The following is a 19855-nucleotide window of genomic DNA, read 5'->3' on the forward strand; positions in this document are numbered from 1 at the left end:
CATCATCAAGTGTGTTTAAAAAAAAAAAAAAAAAAAGGTAAACTTATCTCAAGTAATTCAGGATGATTTAAGAACTGTTGTAGCAGTGTCCCCCATTCACTTTTTTTTTTCATGAAGTGTTTTTTTTAAAAAAAAAAAAAAAATCAACCCAAATAATAAATCTCTGTGAATAATTTATGAATAGGAAAAAAAGCTTTCCTAATAAGAGGGGGGAAATGACACATCTATAACTATAGAGTTTTAAATAAGTGGATCATGAAAAGAGGAACAATGGTGCTGTCTCTGCTGACCTGTTTCATATGATTTTTTTAAAAAGATCTGCTTCAGCACCTCCGGAAGTTGTTTTAATATTTCAGACTAGTTTTTTTGAGCAATAAGAGTATATACCATTGTGTGCATTTTTAAAGCACTGCTATGGAAAGGCACTTTTTTTGTATCTTTCTAATTGTTCATAGAGTTTTGTTTCTACTATTTTTGTGCTTCTAAAGTGTCCTTAAAAGCATTTGCATGGTTGATTTTAAGCATGCTCAGTGTAGCTGGTAACTTCACAAGAAGCTTGTTAAGCTATACTGCAGTTCATGGGTGCTGTAACTTCCAACATTGGTCCTCCTGCTGCTCTATACTGTGTACAGCTCCTGGGGCTCATTCCCGCCAGTGGAGCAAAAGGTGCACAGATACAGCGGTGTCTCCTCAGCCGTTATCGATGATAGCTAACTGGACACATTCTACTCCCTGGTAAGGCACATCTGGGCTGATGCAGTGTGCTGCAAGATGAGAGCTGTCAGGGAGTTGTGCTTTTCTTTTCCTCCAGGACAGCTCCACTGGTGTCAGTTCCAGCCCTTTTTATTTTGTTCATTCTGTGCGGGTACCTCTGGGCTTCAGGCTTAGCAGAGCAATGTTTTGAATGCAATTTCTTTAGAGGCATTTGAGTTTTGTTCTCATTTTCCTGTGCCCAAGTAAATTTCCTCAATACCTCTCCATAGACAACAAATCCATGCTTACCACTTTTGGCTGCTGCACAACTTGCTGGGAGTCAGGAGTTTTACTCTTAGGTTTGCAGAGAAAAGAACGAACATCAGCAAAGGTGGCACCCTGTATTCCTCTTGCTACAACTTGCTGCCTAAGCTGGTAATGGTACAGGAATATGGTGGGTGGCTGCAGCTTGCTTCCTCTCAGGTAAGCACTGAAATTTGGTTAGAGTGTGGTTCAGAGAACCTGGTTGCCTTTTCAGCTCATGAGAGCCCCCTCATTGTAACTTGTTTTTCTAGTCTATTTACTGATGTTGTGGCAGTAAATATTTATGCCTTATGTGCAAGTAAGTTATTTTTCCCTATGTGCACTGGTCTCATAATTCTACCATTGTTTATTTACATAGAAAACAAAGGGGCCAGATCTCAGATGTAGCAAGAAGCTTCCTGCTACAAACACAGTCTGTAATCCTTTTGGCACTATTAAAATGAGCATGTGAGAGCTGAGCTTTCATACTCTGGATACAAAGGTAGCAGATGCTTTGATCCAAAAATACTCTTTAAGTACAGCTGTAGCTGCATTACATACTGAAGGCTTTGATAGTTGTTAAGGTGGGTGTCAGGGAAAGCGTCTCTGCTGCAGGGGCAGCTGAGAGGAGACAGCTGCATTTGTTAATCTGCTTCAGATCTGGTCATTTCTTCTCTGCCATGCAGCAGTAGCATCCACCTCTGTGAGCAGCACGGTCCCCCTCATTCAGCCAGGTTTGTCTGTGACTGCAGCACAGGTGTGGAAAGCAATTTTGGCCTTGGAGAGTTGCTTTGGAAGGGAGAACTAGGCTCTTGTATCAGCACTAATCTTAAAGATCATTTTTCAAAAAAACAACAGAAACCACAGGTCCTAAACAAACCATAGCTAAATGTCTGAGGTTGTGTTTAGTCTTTCAAGTCACGTGGTTGAGGGAGGAAGTTAGGCACAAGTCTGACAATAAAATATCCTGTTACTTTCTATGGAAGAGGAAAACTCCTGCTTTGCCCCATGCAGCAACCACCACGGCTTCCTTTGACTTGGTGTGTGACCTTAAAGCCAAAGAGCTCCTCTCCTGAACTTGCACTGCAGTTTTCTGCAGGGCAGCAGTGACTGACTGACATGTCAGGGAAACAAAGTGAAGGTACCCAGATCACTTCGGTTTCAGGCTGATGGGAGAGGGAGCCGTTTTCTCAACAAGTGCATTTTAAGCTTTGTTGTTCTGGACTTGCACTTTTTAAAGGTTTTTCTAATTTCTTCTTTCTATGCCCACAGGCACCCAGATACAACTCAGATTAGCTCAGAGATGAAATGTAGCCACTTTTCATCTGAGTTAAAATTATATTTTCCACAGTTAAAGGAACCAAAAGTGCCATTTCAACAACAGAAGGGTGAAGAGAAATTTTCTGCTTATTACAGAAAATCCCATAGAACTAAGCTGTTCTCATTCAGTGGTACTGTTGCAGGTAAATTTGTTTCTTACTCAAAATAAGATCAAAAGTGGGTCTTACTATGAGCATTACTTAAATACAGAGTGGATGTTAAAATCAGTTGCACTCAAGGAAAGCAATATAAATCCTCACAGAAGACAGTAAGGATGCAACCAGAACATGTAAGTTGATTTGTTTGTTGTTTGGGTTTTTTTTCTTTTCTTCATTGTTACATTACAGATATTTGTTCAAACAGTGCTCCTGTGGAGCTGAGTGGAGTCTCACATCTTTTTTGGAAGAAGGTATTTTCCCAATGTCCACTTGGGTCTCCTGGTGTTTAGCTTTGCAGTGGGGGCACAAGTGGGGCAAACTTCAAACCATAGGATTTAACACTACAGGAGTCTCTCTTAGACGTTTTTGTAATGTGCTGGTGGGTTTTAAGATTTTATTTGGAATTTGAAGAAGTTTCTCTGAAGTTAATTTTTCTTTCTGAATTCTTTTTTTCTCCATTAAATACCCATTAAGACAGACAAAACGAGCAGAGGTTGGCACTCACTAATCCTGTGATCAGTGAGTCATAGGCATTGTCTAGTTGTGAAAAGGTTAGGACACTAAACTGCAAGTGAGATGACAGCACATGCTTATCCCTGACAATTTAAAGTTAATTGCCACTAAGGTAGGGAAAATAGTGATTTGGGCTGATGGCCGTTTGGTGCTCTGAGGCACTCAACACAGCAAGGGCTCAGCGAGCCCCTGTTCATCAGAAATGGTGTCTTTGAGGAAAGCTAGAGAAGTTGGAAGAACAGGAGGAGCAGGAGCTAGTGCTTCTATGTACATTCTGCTGTGACAGAGATTTAGTGAGTGAAATGACTGAGATGGACTTTGAATAACAGATTTAGGAACACACACACTCTTTTTTAAATACTTAAAGGTGGCTTGTCTTTTTTAGGAGGCAGAGGAATTTAACCAACTGTTCCCTACAGTGGAAAATAGTTTCCTCCCACCTTTCCTGAGATGCCAAAGATGCATTCAGAGCTAAATTCCAGGTATGCAGATGTGCTTGCAGGAGCCTGTCTTAAGGCCAAGTTGCCAGGAGCTGAAGTGCTGCTGATCTTCAGCAGCTATTTGTTGAGAGAACAGGGCCCCCACGGTTAGTGTTGAGCATCTCTTGCCTTTAACCAACACTCATCTGCAAGGAGTTGGGGGCAAAGGACAGTAGCAAATGAATCTGTGCCCAAGGCTGGTGTTGGTGCAACACTACAAAGCTTGTACTTCTGGAAGGAAAATTAAATGCTTTTTCACAAGGCTTAATCACAGAACTTCTCAGAGAAGTTCTCCTTCTAGTGGACTGTGGTGGACAGAAGTTAACTAGAGGAGCAGTTTGGTTTATGGCTTACACTAATTGCTAGCAGCCACCGGTGATATTCTGTATAATAGTGGGGATGCAAATGTAAGAAAAGCGTCATTGCGATGATGATTTGTCTGTGCAGCAAACTTGTGCTGAGTGCTGTAAATACATTCATGTTTACTGCTTTAAAAAGAAAATTGCACATTTTATCTTTCAATGGGATTGCTTCCCCTCTTCTACCCTTTCCAAAAAGAAAAATTAAAGCTCTTTTAGACTGATAGCTTCAGGTTGGGGGGAGCTTTGCCATGTTATAAATATATATAAATAAATGTATAAATATACTTTTTTAAGCATGAGAGAGGATAAAAAGAATACTACATTATAGAGTACCTGATATAGATCATTATACAATGGAATATGCACAATTCAATAAAGATGTAGTTAAATTTAATAATCTGTTTTAATCCTCTGTCTTGCCATTTTCCTTTTTCATCAATTCAGAACGTACATTGTCTTCTCAGAACATCAGCGGTTGTCCTCTACAGGGATCAGGTATCTGATGACCTACAAGTTAGCCTTTAAGTGCTCTCACTAAAACTGGTTTTTATTGTTTCTTTGAACAGCTCTTTCCCATTGGGTCAGAGCAGAGCTGGCTGTACCAGTAACATGGTGCACACCAATTACAGGTCTAAAGATGACCTAGTGTGACCACTCACCTTTTGCATCTGCCTCCTTCCATAGGTGTGCCTGTACAGCTCTACTTGCACAACAACAGTTGATTGCTGGTAAGTGTTTCTTTGGCACCTGCTCCGGGCTCTACTGTAGGGAATTCAGCTCTGTACCACTCCTCCTGGTGTATGCATGCAGGCTGGCCCTGCATCAGTCGTATTTTGTAGTAGAGACTCGAGAGCATTACATTAGTGGTTATTACAGGAAAGGAGTAATACAGAGGTGGATGGAGGCTAATGATCATACCTTTGCTGTGGGAAGTGCTGTGCTCAGAGCTCCTCTGGCACGTGGCTACTGCAGGCACAAGCAACTGTCCCTGCCATCACGGTGTTGAAAAGTCTGTAACCAAAGACAAGGAATGTGACGCAGCAGTGGCACAGAACACGAGGTGTGCTTTCTTCTTTTTATTCAGGGCTCGTAACAAGAAGGTTTAGTACACAGCAACAGTTAATTCCAAGTACAATTAAAAAAATTTAAAAATTGGGGTTTGCACTCACTGGAAGGTGGTTTAAATGGCACAAAAAATATTACTGGTGGCATACAGCTCCCCAGAGTCTTGTGGGCTCAGTCATTTACAGTGGGCTTTGCACTCATCCACTGCATCAGCAGTGCCTAAAGCAAAAGCACAGCGTGCTTCTCTGACTGCAAACCAAAGTGGGGGGTGGGTAGGGGTATCTGCTTTCAGAGAAAAAGTGCATGGACAAAATCCATGTTAGACACTGACAGGTCCAGAGAATTCATAGAAACTACTTGTCCATGCAAGTTGCAAAAGACGCTTTTTCAAATGTGAAAAGAAGCACTTGTTCTTTACAAAAAAATCTCAGGCATGTCAGCACTTTACCAAGGCGCTGTAATGTAAATGAATTTGTACACAGCTCTTCCTCATTAGTCAACAATGGTAGGATTCTTCTGAGGTTTTATGAGAAACAGGAACAAACGCACTGCACCACAGCAGTGTTCAGCAGGGTGTAGGCTTACCTCTGGCCAACAGGCTGCTGCTCACTTTACTATTTTGTAATAAGCCTTGTAATAAGCAAAGGTGCTAATAAAATTTTTTGGAGTACTAAAAAAAACAAACTTGCAGGGGCAGGAGATTACACAAAACACAACTGTGGTTTTTGGAGTGAAATCAGCAGAACACCATGGTCTCCACTTTATTCTTTGTAACAGTGGGCAAACCTTGGCTGCATCAAGTTTTCAGCAACCCTTCCCATGGACATACAGTGAGGTATTAGTATTCTTGCAGTTTCAAAATCAAAAGTACATCAGTAGGACTGTTTACTACACACTTACTTCAGCTATGGTGGGGAGGGGAACCCAACCACAACCCACAACAAAACAACCAACCAACCACACACCATTCCCTTTATGCACTATTCTGACCCTTGTGTCAGAATAAACCCACTTTACCCAGAAAATGTGGCTGTGCTCCATACTGAGAGATGTCAAAGGGCAGGAACTGTGAACATTATCTGTAAGCACAGGAAGCTCTAGTAACCTAGAGGTTAGGATTGTAAATACTTGCCTTTCTGCTACTGTTATCAAGACAGGAACTGAAGTCCCTGCATAGGGTTTGTCCCAAAGCTGCAGCCCTCAGTCTGTGACTATGTTCTTAATGCAAATACTGCTTCCACGAGGAACCACTACACCCCTGGTTTTTCCAACAGCATCCTTTAGCAGCTTCCAACAACTTGCCCTGCAGAGAACAGAGATACCCCCTGTTGTACAAGATGCCCTGTCCCACTTCTGGAAGGAGAAGCATTGTAAATGCTCCCAGTTTACCAACAGGGACAAAGTCCCTTCCTGTCCAGGAAGGAAAACGTGGAAGTGCTGCTTCTGCCTTCTGCTTGAAGCTCAGAGACAGAACTAGAGAGAGCTCATTTCCAGCAGGGGCATATCTGCAACACTTGCTAGGAAGTAGTAAGAGTTCTGGGAAGAGCCCCCCATTAAGTTAGTATCAAGCACAGGTGGGAGACACCACAGCACAGCAGATTGGTGTACATACCTGCTCCAATGATGTGCACATGCACACCAGGCAAGCAGCCTATGCTCTGCCAGGAAAGGAGCATCAGTCCTACTGCGGCCTTGCTTTCTTTTCAGGATCAGCTGAAACACCCTGAAGAAACATGCCAATTTTCAGAAGTTGCCTCACTGCCAAGGTCAATTTTGGCTGTCAGCAGCAAAGAAAGAAAATGCCCAGAAGCTGTGAAAGAGAACAAACTGCTCTAGCAAGAACTAGCTTGGTCTAAGCCTTCTTGGCACCCAGCCAGCAGAAGACCACTGGGACTGTGGGGAGCTGGGGTTCATAGCAGCAGCAGCCGCCAGCCCTTTCTGGAACATCCAGCTCAATTAACCACAAGGACAAACTGCGTCCCAGGAATGTAGTGTGTGTTACCAGGAGTCTGACTAAGTGCTGCCATCTAACCCAGGGCCATGCAGAGGGGGGGGGGGGAGGGTGTGTCTCTTGGCCTCCAGTGAGAGCAATGGGCCTTCAGTGTATTGGTGCCCATGGCATTAGGCAGGCCAGCAAGTCTTGAGACATTGCTTCAGCTCTTGTGCCTACTCCAGCCACTGCACAGGGACACATCCTTTTGCCACTTGTCTCTCCTACTCCTGCCCTCTTAGCCCTCTGCTGCAACAGGCAGTGACAGACACAAAGAACATGAATCCATCATAGGGAATAGTGAAACAAATAAAACAAGATAAAGGAGGGGGAAAAAATACTGAGACAGACATATGTAACCTTAGCTGGAAAGAAGGCACCCAAAGAACCTGCTTCAGCACTAAGTGGGGACAGACTCAGGCAGCTGGCCTCTCAAGCAGGCATGTTGCAGAGAGGCCCTTGTCACTGGGGCCAAGGACAGGCAACACATCTCCAATAGAACAAACCAAGGCAAAATACAGTGCTAGAGATGTTGACTGATTTCTGTGCACAATGAAACCTTCTGTCTGGGCTAAGGCAGCTCTCAGAAAGGAAGAAACATACTAATTTTGGCCATACAGCACTCTCACCTCTCCCTCATGCATACGCACTGCTGCTTCATCAGTCTGTGACACTGAACACCTTCAGCTGTGGCAGAAGAACTCAGTGCACTTACATGAAATACTGAGCTGTTTGCTCCCCTTTGTTCTCCACCCCCTTTCAAAGTAAACATGTAAATTAAAAGAGAAGCTTGCTGGGGGAAGAGGTTTTTGGATAAGGAGAAGTACAAGGGACAAACCTGGAAACACAACCGCCACAGACTTTACTAGCATGCAATCTATGTTAACATTAATATATAACGCCTGTTTACCTTGTCCTGGTCTATGACCATTACATCACATCATCCCCAAACAAGCCACAGAATTAAAATATGTACAAAATTTAAAAAAATGCCTAAAACTCTTTACATTACTACTGCATAATAAAGCATAAAACCAACAGGAGGTGACCCAAAAATTCCATCCACAGCAGCTCTTGGACAAAATTCCACATGTTAGCAGCAGGGAACAAACTAAGCCCTGGTTCATCAGACCAAAGTCAGTTAAGGAGCTTCACACATTTCACTTTGGAGGTTTTGCAGCCTCATCTTCTGTGCTAAGCTTTGGCAAGGATTCAGCCCTTCCCAGAGTTCATACTACTCTGCTCTTACTGATGACCAAGCAGCTGAATGAAAATTAAGGTAACAGGTGTGTATCACACAGTGGAAATACACACTGTGCTCACCCACCTGTCACAAGTATTCAAGCACATGCTCTTACATATTTCACTAACATGCGACCTGCCAGCTAGAGCACAGGTGCACAGGGAGAGAGGTTCAGTTCATTTAGTGACTCACTAAGATGTCCTAGCAAAACATCTGAGCACTGTGTGCTCACACTTTACCACAAACAACCCAGGGCAAGAGAAAACATGAAAGCCCTGCTACTCCTGGAAAACAGTCACCCTGTGAGCACCAAAGGCTTGTGCATTACTACTGTTCAATTGCCAGGGCTGCTATCTGGGCTGCAAGCACCACCTTCCTGTGCAAAAAGCATTAAGACCTACCCTATGATATTAGAAATGCTCATTTCTGTGACTGCACAATGTTTCTAGACGTGATCCCAGAGAAACAATGAGCTGAGGCAACTGAACATGGCTGCTTCTGTTACTCTTGCCAGAAGACACGAGTTTTCATAGAGAAAGGTAGAAGGGTATCTGTTCTGGCTCTCATCCCAAACAATAATACTGTCAGCTTCCAGAAAGAAGACAACAGTGCTTTTGCTGCAGGGCTATGGATTGAGCAGGGAAGAAAGCAACTTTATCTTTGCACCAGTGTCTTCAAAGTTGTACCTCCTGCAGGCTTCAACCAAACTCGTTCCTTACACACTGTCACAAGAGTTAGTGTGCTCTTTCACAAGCTTGCAGCAGAGGATCACATTCATCCATATCCCACAAACACACCTCACCTGTTTGTTTCTTCTTTCTCCCCCCATGAGCAGCTATGGCACCTCCCTGCCCAGGTCTGCACCAAGCCTGCACCATCCATCTCGATATTGCAGTGATTGCCAAGCAAAGGGACTAGGTCAATTACCTGTATCATTGCCAGCACTGCCACAAACCGAGTTTCAGTAGTGCTCCGGATTACACCCAGGCCTCAGAAGACAGCTGCAGCACTGCCTCACCTTAGACAAGCCACTGTTGGTGCCAGCTGGAATTCAGCCAGGCGATAGTCAAAAGCTGCCCAGAAAGACGCCCTGGCCCAGAAGACTTTGATGATACAGGGTCGGCTGAATTTGCAGGCTAACAGATCTGCAACAGGAGGTTTTAATCAGTTCACTCTGTTAATGCATGACATTTACTCCATGATAACGTATAGTCCTTCCAAAGGGCAGACTAGTACAGCCATCACTTTACTCTGATCTGCTGGGCAGAATCACTGAGCAGCATTTTTAACTGAGACTAGATTAAAAGAAAACTATCAAGACAGGGGGCTACAGAGCCTTCACTTGGTATTATTACTCCACCCCAGATCCAAAATACCTATTTCTCTATAATAAACAATGGAGAGGGCTGGGGGGAAGAGCTAAGACTACTACTAGTTACTGCTTGGATTTCCATGGGAAACCAGTACACACAACAGCCCTTTTTACTTCCACCGAAGAGATTTTGGCAACAGACATGAAGACGACAATTGCCGTTTGTCCTGCCTCTGCACAGGGCTCTCACAGTACATATGCAAATCTAGCCATCAAGTACAAAATAGCCAATTTACAATACCTGATTGGATTTTTTAAGATTATATTGTGCATAAGACTAAAGCTGGGGTTAAGTTTCTCTAGTGCAAGCAGGCATGAATAGATTTGAACCTTAAATCACAGCCTCTAGAGTTTATCCTCAGACCCCCAAAGGACCTGTAAACTGTGTTTTGCCTTCGCCATCGACAGTATCTGTGAATTCTGTTTAAAGCAGCAGCACCCATGGTGAGTAGCTTGCTGTGGAGAGGAGGGCATTTACATCAGTGCAGAACACAAAACAAATCTGTGGCATTCAAAGATAAGGAAACAGGGTGAGGGTCCTCTGGGCTGCAGCCATCTTAATTGTCTAAACTGAAAGGTGAGTGAATGAAAGCCAGCTCTGTGTGCCCCTGTGTCAGCCTACATGTGCAGAGCAGCTGCAGAAGTGTTTATGCTAAAGATGTATCCAGCTATCTGGAAGTCAGTTACAGGAACGGCTCAGTGCAAAAATCCCAGTGTTTGCTAGCACACAACTGTTCTTCCAGCTGCACAGGAGTGCAGTGTAGAAACAGGAGGGGTGTCCACCCTTCACCACAAGCATCCGGGACATCCCAAGGGCAGTCACTGCTGCCAAGGGTAGTACCACAAGTGCACACAGGATTCCTGAGACAGATCCCAAAGCCTGTCAGCAGTCCTCAGAATTCGAATGAATTATCAGCTACTCAAGGAGTTTGTAACAACTGAATGGGTCATCTTAATTCAACATCAGATGGCAGCTGGAGAAGCCATTTGTTCAAACAATTCAAATCACTATTGTTTTATAATGGAGGGGGGGAACCCCAAACAAACAAATAAACAACAAAAGAAAACTGAAAAGAAAAAGAAGGAAAAAAAATAAGAAAAAGAGCGGTTGTTAGAATTATCCTTCATTCAGTTATACTGGATGAGGCCCCAGATCTGGGCTGGTGAAGATCTGGGAAGCCCTGACAGCTCCTGCAGCAGCAGATGCAGTGTTCCGTTCTCTATTCTTCACTCCGAGTAATGCATGATCGACTCCACATAGTTCCCTGGGAAGAGCCCTGTCACTCCATTCATGACTCCCTCATACCAGCCATCATCATTTTTCTTGATGACATAAATGATGGCACCTTCCTGAAACGAGAGCTCATCTTCTTTATCCTTCGTGTAATCATAAATCGCCACCACTAGGAAAGAACAGAGCATGAGTGTTACGAGAGGTACAGTGAGGAGAAGGAACACCAACCTGTCTTTTACCAAGTTCTCCATTTTCAAGGCAGTCTCATAGCGCTGCACTGTCTCACCTCTTCTGGTGTGGTATTATACAAGGATATGGATTTAATTCCCTATGGCTATAACCATTCAGATCTATTCCAAGATTCATGTATTATATACATGTGCTAAATCAGATCTCTGCACAACTAACAAAAAACATGGAAGAGGAAGAATTATAAGAGCTCTCTTCAGATAACTGCAAAAATAAGCCAAGGCTTGTGCCAGAGTTCCACCCGTCTTAGCTACCTCCACATTTAAATCTGTAAAAGACATCTGTGCAGTCCCAGTAGCTAGAAGTCACTTCCAGAATACACAGTGCCAGGGTAAGTGAATCCCAGTTAGGAGTGAGGAAAAAGTAAGGTGGTTCTCTGAAACAAAACGTATGACTACATTGGGACATTTTTCTTACAGCTGCAGAATATTTTACTGTAGGCACTATAGCTGTTAAAAGTCAAAGAAATTGGACAAAGCACTGGAAATATTGAAGAGAGCACTGTCTTTAAATGGCAAGATTTTCCATTCTCAGTCCTATCATTATGTGTTCTATACAGAAAATTAGCTATGCTGCGCTCCTGAATAGTCTAACAAATAGCATCAGTCATTGCTTTGAGCACTTGGCAATAAAATGTGCAGTGCTGCCACTGAAAACAAAATGGATGCTGGACAGAGATCCTAAAATCTTGTACCAAGGAAGATACCCTAAAATGAAGCAACAAGAGAAAATTAACAGCATGTGTTCATGAGCACAGTATCTAAGAGTACTTTACCTCATCATTCTTTTCAAAAGAAAAGAGGTCATCTCCTTTTGAGGGAGCAAAGGAATCAGTGAAAATATTTACTAGGGAAACCTGGATCCTGGCAATATTAGGAAGTAACACATACAAGCCAAGCCTGGTAGAGAATTAGAGTATGCACAGAGATTTGTATCAGTTGACCAGTCTCTGTTTAAGAAGCACTAGTCACTGGCTCTACACTTATGCCAGCAGTTATTAAGAAACTCATTCTAAGTAGTTTCAGACACATCATTCTAAGGAAGCAAAACATAGATGGTAAAGTCAGCAAAGTTTTAGCTTAAAAAACAGAAGTCACTATGTGAATGCATGGTACGCTCATTTAAAGTCCTTCAAAGTTCTTTTAACTGCCTTCTACACTTGTTCATTTAAAAATATTTATTCCTAGAGTCGCTGTGCTATTTGCTTCATTTTCTTGATAATCATCCAAGGATCATAGTGACTTTTAATTCATTTCTTCCCCTCATCTTTGAGTCCTTTTTGGTACTGAATGGATTCATTATTTCATGATCAAAAGCAGGAAAATCTTCCCTAGGTTTGTGATGAAAATTAACTTCTTAAGCCTCTTATAAAATTCCCTGAAGCCTCCTGCATGTTACTTTTCTACTGGCAATGCTCCTGTTTCTAAAAGACTGTTTAATCCCTCTGTCTGTAATCCCATTGGTTCAAGCTGTGAGCTTGTCACATAATGAGTTACTAGGAACCCAGGTGAGTGATGCAAAAAAGATTCCATATGACACAGGAAGCAGCAATACTGACTCAGAAGGGAACATTCTTTGAGACTGAGCGAGGACCTCTTTTAGTTTCTATTGAGCACATTTCAATGCAGATATGAAAACCAGAATTACTCATTTAGGTTGGTATTCTTCCAATCAGTGATCTTTGATTCTTCGACACAGAGTTTGTCTGAACTCTTTTACATACAGCAGACCATGAACGTAGGCCAGACTGATGATCCAACTGAAATCTGATAGCTGTAACCCCATACTTCCTTTGTGTGGTATAAGGGCATTTTTTCCCCTCTGGATACCCATTTCTGTTCATCTGACTGGCAAAATCAGGCCATTTTCTTACTTTTTCATGCCACACACCCAGACATGCAGCTCAGTAAAAAACTGCACAGCACCTTCCTGGACAGTGCGGGTGGACTGTTGCTGTTACAGCCATGTGATAGGGCCCTCAAGTTCAACATCCCCAGTAATTTAACAGGATGCTGTAATCTAAGTTTTTCCATATGTTCAGAATGGATCTGCTACTCACTTCCTTCCTTAGCTGTAGGCTACAGCATGTCTGAATGTTAAATATATCTCTGACAGTGCATGACCTCTTTACAGAACAGGATCATACTGAATCCCATCTCAACATACATTAATCTGTATTTGACATCTCCTTGGTGTCCCAGCTTCTACACTCTCACTTACGCAAATCTAATCCTATTAGAAATGCTTTCCTATGAGTGTAAATAAGTGAACAGCCAGCCACAAAAACAAAACAAGCAGAAATCCTAGGAATTGCTACTCTACTTATTGAGGGTAATGGTGTTTGAACAGCTGTTTCCCTCCATCAGTTCTGTTGCTTTGCATTGTGGCACAGAATACCATCTATAGGAACTTCTGGAGCTGACACAGGAACGATTATTTTGCCAAACTAAAACATTATTAGTTCACAGCAGGGTAAGCATGCACATTTTTTGAGTATGAAAGTCTTCTTTTAGCATGGGGGTTTTCATCAACTTTAAAGCTTCCCTGTGACCAAAAAAAAAAAAAAAAAAATTAAATGGAAAAAAACAAAACAAAACCCCAAAAACCAGTCGTGCAATTCTCTCCAAACTCCAGCAAAGCAGACAAATTTCAAGACATGGGCCAAATATAAGCAGAGTTATCCACAGAACTACAACAGAATCCACACCTAGTCAATGTCTCATTTTTTCCAGTATCCTAAACCTACTATTTAACAGTTCTTCATGCCTCTAAGCACTTAAATTTATTACTTTAATGAGTGTTTCTAAGAACAGCTCAACCTCTTCAATGTTACTGTCATCTAGCTTTCAAAATACACAAAGTTATATTTTTGCATCAGACTCTAAATCAATACAAGCAAATGTTTGTTTTCCTGTATTTTTGCTTTTCTGCAGAAAAAAAAAGTTCTGACTAAAAACCTAAATTTCTCCAGCTCATCTTTAAAGATTTCTACTATATCTTTGTTACTCTATGTGCTTTTCTCTGCAAATATCAAACTACAAGTCCTGGACAGCCTTTTAATCAAAGAGCCTGTGTGCATCAACACAATAGTGACACTTGCTGTCAATCAGGGATGTGGAGAGGTCAACAGATAAAGTGAGTCATGTTGAACACCCTGTAAGTCAGCCACTTTGTCTGGCAAACGGTCTCAGCTTGTCAGCAAAGCCTGAGTACTCCTTGCACTTATTCCAGCTAGAGAGAACGTAGGGGAATAACAAAAACTTCCACATATTCCTCTACCTCCCTCAGGAATAGTAGTATTTCCTTTGTGCTGGAGTTGGCAGAAAGTGCCTGTTGCATCTTTTTATTTCTTCCCTTCTCTCAAGTTCCACACCAGGATTAAGGCATGATGCCACTTTGTGGCAGCATTCTTGAGTTTTCTTCCCTGATGCAGACTGAATATATCTGTAAGTCACTCAGCTGAGATGTTTGGTTGCTTTCTATAATCCTCTTTGCTAAGAGGTACACAATCCTGTTTCACAGGAGAACACCAGGCAGTGGATTTTTTCATATTCAAGAGCCACTTACCTCCTCATTTGATTTTACCTGTAGTTTTACTCCAGCATGTTTCTACACATCTGCTTCAGAACTGGAATATATCTAAATGCAGCCATGCAGCAGTGCCTCAGTTACTCAATCCTGCACAGACACAGTGCTTTTCTAGCTTAGCATGGCTCCACGCTGTCACAGTATTACAGCTTCCAGAGCCCCAAATACATGCTACAGCACTTCTTCACACACACCCATACAGTCAAAGTGCAACTGCAAAAACAAATAATTAACCTTTTCTCTCATATGAGTTTATTAGAATTAAACAGGCTGCTGAAAGGTGAGTCTTAAATAGATTATGGAGGATTGAAAAAACTACGTAATTAGCCAACTAATCATTATCTTCCTTTTGGGGAGAAAGGGGTGAAAGAATCAGACTCAGAATAGCTTAATTTTCATTCTGTAAGATACCATTTGGAGGAGCATCTCTACCACAATACCAAATACTGGCTAAGAAGAAGTCTAGGCAGACTCTGCGCCCAAAGTGGGATGGCAGGAGCCTGTACAGAACATTACAAACATGACCGTACCATCTCTACAAGCTTTAAACCTACCCTTTTCTAAGTAGGTCCTCGGGGCCCAAGGAGGGTCCTCCTCAGCATATGGATCACTATACTCCACCACAGCTGCTTCCTCTTCCTCATAATCCTCTGGAGGTGGGGGTGGAGGCGGAGATTCATCAAACACTGGCTCATCCACAGGTGGTGGTGGGGGAGGAGTATCTGAAACTGAAAATAAGAGCATAACCATGAAAATGTCTCTAGAATCATGACAGCAGTTTGAAATAATAGTCCTTATCCCAATCAGTTGCACTGGGACCAACAGTTAGAAGTTGTGGAAATACACTAGAGACATTCAGTTTCAAGAAGGAACAATCAGGTTCCTCCAATAAAATTAATTCCTTTTCCCTCTCTTCACAGTTCCAGATGAACTTGCAGAGGCAATAGAGAAGACAGAATTCTAGCCATATACACACAAATCTTTCAGCCACTCAAAACAGAAGCCAGTTCACATCCAGTAATAAATCATAGCACAAGGAAGCAGCAAACTTACTGTTTTCTTGAACTCTGGCCACAAATCCCATTAGTGGTAACTGTGGAGTTACCTGTAGAATGGAGGGGGGAGGAGGAGCAAGGGATGCTGCCACAGAAATTAAAAAGAGAGAGGCATTCAGTTAGAAACACAAGGAAGCAGCCAACAGGAAAGCAGACATCATCAGCACTCAGACACTGCAGCAGTCTGCCAAGCAGCTGAGATAAATATGGTGACAGTCAAGGAAAAATAGCTCAGGTGATTTAAGCACATTTCTAATCTTTACTTCAAGGAAACTTCTCCATTTTTAATATTTCCAACCCAGCTCTTTTTCCTGAGATTAAGAATCCATGCTGAAGTATTTTTCTGATCTGATGATAACATTCCCTTAGGTTGATGTTTACTCCTACAGCAATATAGCACTATATGAACAGACCTAACTAACATAGCAAGAGGATTCTCTCCCTCCAGAAGAGTTGTCTTGTACAATACATGTGAATTCATATTTAAAGAAGATGCCCTCAGCCAGATGCAAATGTTTCAAAGTACTGATCTAAGCCAGGAATGAAAGTTTTGGTTTAGTGAAAACACATAGTTCACTAGTTTTATCTAGTTTTAATATTACTTTGCAAGAGTAATGCAGTAATACTCTTTAAATGAATTATGAGATTATTTCTCCAAAAGCATACCTCAGGAAAAGCACAACTAACTAATTTTCTTGTTAGCAGTGGCATACAGAAAAAAAAAAATCTTTAGTCAGGTCCAAAACAATGAGGGGAGAAGTCTGCACTTAATGTACCAGTACATTCATTTAGCTTGAAGAACAAAACTAAATTTCAGACTAGCTCCATAGCCAGTAAGACGACTGCCAGGTATGATGTAGTCATTTTCAGAATTAATTCACATCATCATAGAAAATGAAAAGAACTCCAGGGCATTTAAAATTCATGTCTCAAAATTTATTCTGCTTTCTTATTTTGGCAATTATTATCTGAAGTGCTTTAAATTTATTCTCCCTCTCTCACATTTACATTCCTTTCACAATCATACACCCCAAAGAAAACAAAATAACCAAAACCAGAACAACCGTCCTTCTTGTTGCAAAAATATCCTTGTACCCCCATATAAAGCAAGCTCCATTATCTCACCATTTAATTTCAATTTCTTGAGAAAAAATGAAATTTCTAATTACAGCTTCTGTGACTTAAATGCTCTGAGAGGTCATTTCATTCATTCCTTCAAGTGTAATGACAGCAGCTGGAAAAAGATTTGGACTTGCTTTTTTTTTTGTTTTTTTCAAAAACAGGAAAAGGGAATTTGGAAGTCCTTCTGAAATGCAGCAATATTAATGAATTCAGCACTGCTGTGCAACTGTGAAGCCCCTGCTTTTATAATTATATACACCATAAAAATATTCAGTTTCAAAACATTTCCTCTATTCAATATCATATGGATTCATACAATTTATATCTATGACACAAGACTACCATCAGTTTTGCAGATCCCTTTAGTGTACTTTGTTCATATGCTATACATATTTCTTGGAAAGAAATAATGAAGCCTTCCATGTAGAAAAAATAATCACTGTAGACAAGCGCTCCAAGCAAATAATTAAAAAAAAAAATCCCTTATCCCTTGTTTAGTTTCAGTTGTATAGTTTAATCAAAATGATGATGCTAACAATAGCTGACATAATTCCTTGTTTACTTGAACCAATTAGCCTATGCTTCAGTCTATGCACAGTGCAGGACTATCCTACTGTACTGTCTCTATATGATATATAATGACTCTAAGCTAGTTTTGACCTTTATGAGACAATATAACAAATATTTTATTAATAATTACCTTGTTTATAAAGTGCACCAGAAGATTTTTACCTCTGCTATCTCAAAAGATTAAATTAACAGCAGCTTCAATATTCCCTCTCAGCTTCCTTCCATACAGATCACTAGTAGTTATACAGTTGCTGTAAATTAATTCAGAAATGCTCAGGAGCACCTTCTACTAGATAGCAAGAATTCAGCTATACAAACAGTGTGTAGTGCAGACCACCATCTCAACAGTTGTCCAGTTTCTCCCACAGGCTTTTTAAAACCTCTCCTGAGCTCCATACTGCTTCGATAATGGTATCTTAAGGTTGCAACATTAAAATGTTCATTAGGTAGCAGGGCTGGCAAGAGTGGTTTCAGGGCAGCCATATGCTGACAGCATTTATTGATATTTTCTTTTCAGTCGTTAAAAAGGTCTCACCATGAAGTAGAAAAATTGTATTATCTTAGAAAGGGCATTCAAAAGAAGAGGGCAAGGCAACCATCTTTCATCCTCCCATGAGGTGAGCAAACAAAAATAACTCTGTCAACATACTAAGAAAAAAAAGGGTGGAAAAGCCATTACTGCTTTATTATCAAACAATCTTCAAAGAACAACAAGCCATAGCTGTAAAACTTTGCCTGTTAAGAGGTGAAAAAGAGACCTTAACAAGTTCATGCTTTCTCCTTCTCTTCAGGAATGTTGAAAAGCAGTTGTGGCCCCTGTCCACTACTACTCCGTGCAGACACAACAGTTTCTCCGTTCTTATCATCATCATCAGTTATACATCTCTCATTTTAAGGCACAGAACAAAAAAATGTTGGTTTAGTATAACTGAAAAGATAGTAAATTCTGTATTCTGCTTGGTATATTAAAAAAGTCCCTTAATACACCTGCTTGTTTATGTTGTATCGAGTATGCCAGTGTAACTGAAGTATTCTGTCTGCCATTTACAGCTCAAGTAACTAATCACCATAATCATTATCTTTTCTTTGAGTACACACGATGGAGTTGTGGTTATGTAACTTACTTAAAGTCTATTTGGCATCTTCTATGATTACCTCTTAACAATGCAATGGTATCTTGCAGACAATGTTCCCTTTGCTAATGCAGAAACGTACAGCAGTTCCCAGAAACTCTGTAGCTATCCTTGAAAATCCTCTTTGTTGCAAAGATAATCCAAAAGGTTTCTTTTATTGTTATTACCCTTTCCTTCCTGCCCATTCCCCTTCTGCTTTCTATGTGCTTACCAAATATGATGCATTTAAGGCAACACAACCCTGTCCCCAGCAGGACCATCAATTTGCTTTTCAAGTTAAGCATCTCTTCACAAGGATAACTCATAAGCAGTAATATTTGATCCTCAACAAATCCCTTAAACACAGGTTTCAGTGTCTGACCTAATTTTATGTTCAGTGCTCAATTTAGACAACACAAAACACCAAAAACCACCACAACAACCAAAAACCACAAACACACTGTAGCACTTACAACCCAACATTCAGTCTTGCTGGTGGTAGGGCAATTCCTAACAAGGAACTTTCAGTTTGTCCCCTGCATCTTTCTACAGCTTTGTCAAAAAATAAACTTTCCCCTACTCTGGTATCAAAGCCTTCACATCACACCAGAAGCACAGGAAAAAGGACTCCTTAGATTCAAAGCTACTGCATTCTGCCTGCTACACAGGAGGCTGCAATCCTTATAAAAACTCATCCTGCTTTTTAAGATAGTCAACCATTAAGATAATGCCTGGCCCCTCAGGAATCCCAGACCTTTAAGACCACAAAGAAAGTCAGGACAAAAGATTTTGCCTTGGGTGAAGAGAGTTGGCTTAGAGATCAATTAAGTAAATTGAACATCCACAAATCCATGGGCCCCAATGGGGATGCACCCACAAGTGCTGAGGGAGCTGGCAGAAGTCATTACTAGGCCACTCTCCAACATCTTAGTGGATGAAGGAAAGGCTGTGGATATTGTTTATCCGGGCTTCAGTAAAGCCTTTGACACCATTTCCCACAGCACCCTCCTGGAGAAACTGGCCTGGATGGGTGAATGATTTGCTAGGTTAAGAACTGGCTGGCTGGCTGAGCCCAGAGAGTGGTGGTGAAGGGAGTTAAATCCAGCTGATGGGCAGTCATTAGTGGTGTTCTCCAGGCCCTCAGTATTGGGGCCAATTCATATCTTTATGATCTGGCCAAGGGCATCGAGTGCACCCTCAGTAAGTTTGCAGATGACACTAACTGGGTGGGAGTGTTGACCTGCATGAGGGTAGGAAGGCTCTGCAAGGAGCCCTGGACAGGCTGGATCAATGGCCAAGGTCAGTAGCAGGTTTAACAAGGCCCAGTGCTGGGTCCTGCACTTGGGTCACCATCAAGCCCGTGAAACACTACAGGCTTGGAGAGCAGGGTGGCTAGAAAGTTGCCTGGGGTGTTGGTTGACAGCCAG

At 41.6% G+C, this 19855-nt stretch overlaps 1 protein-coding gene across 45 annotated transcripts in view; it reads right to left on the reverse strand.

Annotated features, from left to right (window-relative positions):
- Positions 1-10694: 10694 nt before the first annotated feature.
- The window catches only part of ABI2 (abl interactor 2), a 59466-nt gene continuing 50305 nt past the window's right edge, over positions 10695-19855 (reverse strand). For 21 of the 45 annotated variants that reach the window (XM_054380794.1, XM_054380785.1, XM_054380783.1 and 18 more), the window contains 2 exons: positions 15124-15297; positions 10695-10901 (listed from right to left, as the gene is read on the reverse strand). In XM_054380794.1, coding sequence (XP_054236769.1) covers positions 10726-10901; positions 15124-15297 — 350 coding nt within the window. In that variant the 3' untranslated portion in view covers positions 10695-10725. Of the gene's footprint in view, positions 10902-15123; positions 15298-15622; positions 15710-19855 lie in introns of all 45 variants that reach the window. The other 24 variants (XM_054380776.1, XM_054380774.1, XM_054380781.1 and 21 more) reach the window with 3 other exon arrangements.

This window comes from Indicator indicator, chromosome 5 (assembly GCF_027791375.1).
Source record: "Indicator indicator isolate 239-I01 chromosome 5, UM_Iind_1.1, whole genome shotgun sequence".
NCBI classification, from domain to species: domain Eukaryota; kingdom Metazoa; phylum Chordata; class Aves; order Piciformes; family Indicatoridae; genus Indicator; species Indicator indicator.